Below are 4,232 nucleotides of genomic sequence, written 5' to 3'. Positions count from 1 at the left end.
ATAAAGCTAACAAAATGTAGCTATTTAGCCGTCACTGTTCTCTGCTGTTGTCCCCGCTGTGTCCCGTGTGTCTTACCCTGTTCTCTGCTGTTGTCCCCGCTGTGTCCCGTGTGTCTTACCCTGTTCTCTGCTGTTGTCCCCGCTGTGTGTCTTACCCTGTTCTCTGCTGTTGTCCCCGCTGTGTGATGTGTGTCTTACCCTGTTCTCTGCTGTTGTCCCCGCTGTGTGTCTTACCCTGTTCTCTGCTGTTGTCCCCGCTGTGTCCCGTGTGTCTTACCCTGTTCTCTGCTGTTGTCCCTGCTGTGTGACGTGTGTCTTACCCTGTTCTCTGCTGTTGTCCCCGCTGTGTGTCTTACCCTGTTCTCTGCTGTTGTCCCCGCTGTGTCCCGTGTGTCTTACCCTGTTCTCTGCTGTTGTCCCCGCTGTGTCCCGTGTGTCTTACCCTGTTCTCTGCTGTTGTCCCCGCTGTGTCCCGTGTGTCTTACCCTGTTCTCTGCTGTTGTCCCCGCAGTGTCCCGTGTGTCTTACCCTGTTCTCTGCTGTTGTCCCCGCTGTGTGTCTTAACCTGTTCGCTGCTGTTGTCCCCGCTGTGTCCCGTGTGTCTTACCCTGTTCTCTGCTGTTGTCCCCGCTGTGTCCCGTGTGTCTTACCCTGTTCTCTGCTGTTGTCCCCGCTGTGTCCCGTGTGTCTTACCCTGTTCTCTGCTGTTGTCCCCGCTGTGTCCCGTGTGTCTTACCCTGTTCTCTGCTGTTGTCCCCGCTGTGTGACGTGTGTCTTACCCTGTTCTCTGCTGTTGTCCCCGCTGTGTGTCTTACCCTGTTCTCTGCTGTTGTCCCCGCTGTGTCCCGTGTGTCTTACCCTGTTCTCTGCTGTTGTCCCCGCTGTGTGACGTGTGTCTTACCCTGTTCTCTGCTGTTGTCCCCGCTGTGTGTCTTACCCTGTTCTCTGCTGTTGTCCCCGCTGTGTGATGTGTGTCTTACCCTGTTCTCTGCTGTTGTCCCCGCTGTGTGTCTTACCCTGTTCTCTGCTGTTGTCCCCGCTGTGTGTCTTACCCTGTTCTCTGCTGTTGTCCCCGCTGTGTCCCGTGTGTCTTACCCTGTTCTCTGCTGTTGTCCCCGCTGTGTGTCTTACCCTGTTCTCTGCTGTTGTCCCCGCTGTGTGATGTGTGTCTTACCCTGTTCTCTGCTGTTGTCCCCGCTGTGTGTCTTACCCTGTTCTCTGCTGTTGTCCCCGCTGTGTCCCGTGTGTCTTACCCTGTTCTCTGCTGTTGTCCCCGCTGTGTGTCTTACCCTGTTCTCTGCTGTTGTCCCCGCTGTGTCCCGTGTGTCTTACCCTGTTCTCTGCTGTTGTCCCCGCTGTGTCCCGTGTGTCTTACCCTGTTCTCTGCTGTTGTCCCCGCTGTGTCCCGTGTCTTACCCTGTCCTCTGCTGTTGTCCCCGCTGTGTGTCTTACCCTGTTCTCTGCTGTTGTCCCCGCTGTGTCCCGTGTGTCTTACCCTGTTCTCTGCTGTTGTCCCCGCTGTGTCCCGTGTGTCTTACCATGTTCTCTGCTGTTGTCCCCGCTGTGTCCCGTGTGTCTTACCCTGTTCTCTGCTGTTGTCCCCGCTGTGTGTCTTACCCTGTTCTCTGCTGATGTCCCCGCTGTGTGACGTGTGTCTTACCCTGTTCTCTGCTGTTGTCCCCGCTGTGTGACGTGTGTCTTACCCTGTTCTCTGCTGTTGTCCCCGCTGTGTGTCTTACCCTGTTCTCTGCTGTTGTCCCCGCTGTGTCCCATGTGTCTTACCCTGTTCTCTGCTGTTGTCCCCGCTGTGTGACGTGTGTCTTACCCTGTTCTCTGCTGTTGTCCGCGCTGTGTGTCTTACCCTGTTCGCTGCTGTTGTCCCTGCTGTGTCCCGTGTGTCTTACCCTGTTCTCTGCTGTTGTCCCCACTGTGTGTCTTACCCTGTTCGCTGCTGTTGTCCCCGCTGTGTGACGTGTGTCTTACCCTGTTCTCTGCTGTTGTCCCCGCTGTGTGTCTTACCCTGTTCTCTGCTGTTGTCCTCGCTGTGTCCCGTGTGTCTTACCCTGTTCTCTGCTGTTGTCCCCGCTGTGTGACGTGTGTCTTACCCTGTTCTCTGCTGTTGTCCCCGCTGTGTGTCTTACCCTGTTCTCTGCTGTTGTCCCCGCTGTGTCCCGTGTGTCTTACCCTGTTCTCTGCTGTTGTCCCCGCTGTGTCCCGTGTGTCTTACCCTGTTCTCTGCTGTTGTCCCCGCTGTGTCCCGTGTGTATTACCCTGTTCTCTGCTGTTGTCCCCGCTGTGTCCCGTGTTTCTTACCCTGTTCTCTGATGTTGTCCCCGCTGTGTGATGTGTTTCTTACCTTGTTCGCTGCTGTTGTCCCCGCTGTGTGATGTGTGTCCCCCGCTTGACGGACCAGGTGTGCCTCCGGAGCGCGTGGATGCTGTGTCATCGTGCTCTCTGTTCCAGGAAGTCTACGAGAAGAGAGGAGGAGAGGACAGTCAGTCTACAGGGTAGTCTAAAAGTCTACGAGAAGAGAGTAGGAGAGGACAGTCAGTCTACAGGGTAGTCTAGAAGTCTACGAGATGAGAGGAGGAGAGGACAGTCAGTCTACAGGGTAGTCTAAAAGTCTACGAGAAGAGAGGAGGAGAGGACAGTCAGTCTACAGGGTAGTCTAAAAGTCTACGAGAAGAGAGGAGGAGAGGACAGTCAGTCTACAGGGTAGTCTAGAAGTCTACGAGATAAGAGGAGGAGAGGACAGTCAGTCTACAGGGTAGTCTAGAAGTCTACGAGATGAGAGGAGGAGAGGACAGTCAGTCTACAGGGTAGTCTAGAAGTCTACGAGATGAGAGGATGAGAGGACAGTCAGTCTACAGGGTAGTCTAGAAGTCTACGAGATGAGAGGAGGAGAGGACAGTCAGTCTACAGGGTAGTCTAGAAGTCTCTAAGTCTACAGTCGACACTCTACTACTGTACACACAGTCTACAGGACTGTCTACAGGACAGTCTACAGGACATTCTACATGCCAGTCTACAGGACAGTCTACAGGACATTCTACATGCCAGTCTACAGGACAGTCTATATGCCAGTATACAGGACATTCTACATGCCAGTCTACAGGACTGTCTATATGCCAGTCTACAGGACTGTCTATATGCCATTCTACAGGACAGTCTATATGCCAGTCTACAGGACAGTCTACAGGACAGTCTATATGCCAGTCTACAGGACAGTCTATATGCCAGTCTACAGGACAGTCTACAGGACAGTCTATATGCCAGTCTACAGGACAGTCTACATGCCAGTCTATATGCCAGTCTACAGGACAGTCTATATGCCAGTCTACAGGACAGTCTATATGCCAGTCTATATGACAGTCTACAGGACAAGTCTATATGCCAGTCTACAGGACAGTCTATATGCCAGTCTATATGCCAGTCTACAGAACAGTCTATATGACAGTCTACAGGACAGTCTATATGACAGTCTACAGGACAGTCTATATGCCAGTCTATATGCCAGTCTACAGAACAGTCTATATGACAGTCTACAGGACAGTCTATATGACAGTCTACAGGACAGTCTATATGACAGTCTACAGGACAGTCTATATGACAGTCTACAGGACAGTCTACAGGACAGACTACAGAACGGTCTAATACCACAGTTACAGGACAGTCTATATGACAGTCTACAGACAGTCTATATGACAGTCTACAGACAGTCTATATGACAGTCTACAGGACAGTCTATATGACAGTCTACAGGACAGTCTACAGGACAGTCTATATGACAGTCTATATGACAGTCTACAGGACAGTCTACAGGACAGTCTACAGGACAGTCTACATGACAGTCTATATGACAGTCTATATGACAGTTGATACTACAGTCTACAGGACAGTCTACAGGACAGTCTATATGACAGTCTACAGGAACAGTCTACAGGACAGTCTACAGGACAGTCTACAGGACAGTTGTATATGACAGTTGACAGGACAGTCTACAGGACAGTCTACAGGGCATACATACTATTTGTAGTCTTCCATTATAGGCCATCACTGCCTACATGTTGCTGAAACAAAATACAAGACAGCTACAACCCAAGAACCAAGCCAGAGCCTACAAGTGATGTCATCCTAGCACACCAGACCCCAGAGAAAACGAGAGAGAGAGAGAGAGAGAGAGAGAGAGAGAGAGAGAGAGAGAGAGAGAGAGAGAGAGAGAGAGAGAGAGA

General features: G+C 51.8%; 1 protein-coding gene across 2 annotated transcripts in view; it reads right to left on the bottom strand.

Annotated features, from left to right (window-relative positions):
* Positions 1–1,136: 1,136 nt before the first annotated feature.
* Positions 1,137–4,232, bottom strand: part of LOC110515823 (homeobox protein Meis1) — a 45,990-nt gene continuing 42,894 nt past the window's right edge. Inside the window, exon 7 of one of the 2 annotated variants that reach the window (XM_036973514.2) lies at positions 1,137–2,468. In XM_036973514.2, coding sequence (XP_036829409.1) covers positions 2,310–2,468 — 159 coding nt within the window. In that variant the 3' untranslated portion in view covers positions 1,137–2,309. The remainder of the gene's footprint in view (positions 2,469–4,232) is intronic. The other variant, XM_036973515.2, reaches the window with a different exon arrangement.

The sequence above is a fragment of the Oncorhynchus mykiss genome, chromosome 23, assembly GCF_057628025.1.
Source record: "Oncorhynchus mykiss isolate SJ-2025 chromosome 23, ASM5762802v1, whole genome shotgun sequence".
In the NCBI taxonomy this organism is placed as follows: Eukaryota; Metazoa; Chordata; class Actinopteri; order Salmoniformes; family Salmonidae; genus Oncorhynchus; species Oncorhynchus mykiss.
This window is presented reverse-complemented; position numbering and strand designations above follow the sequence as displayed.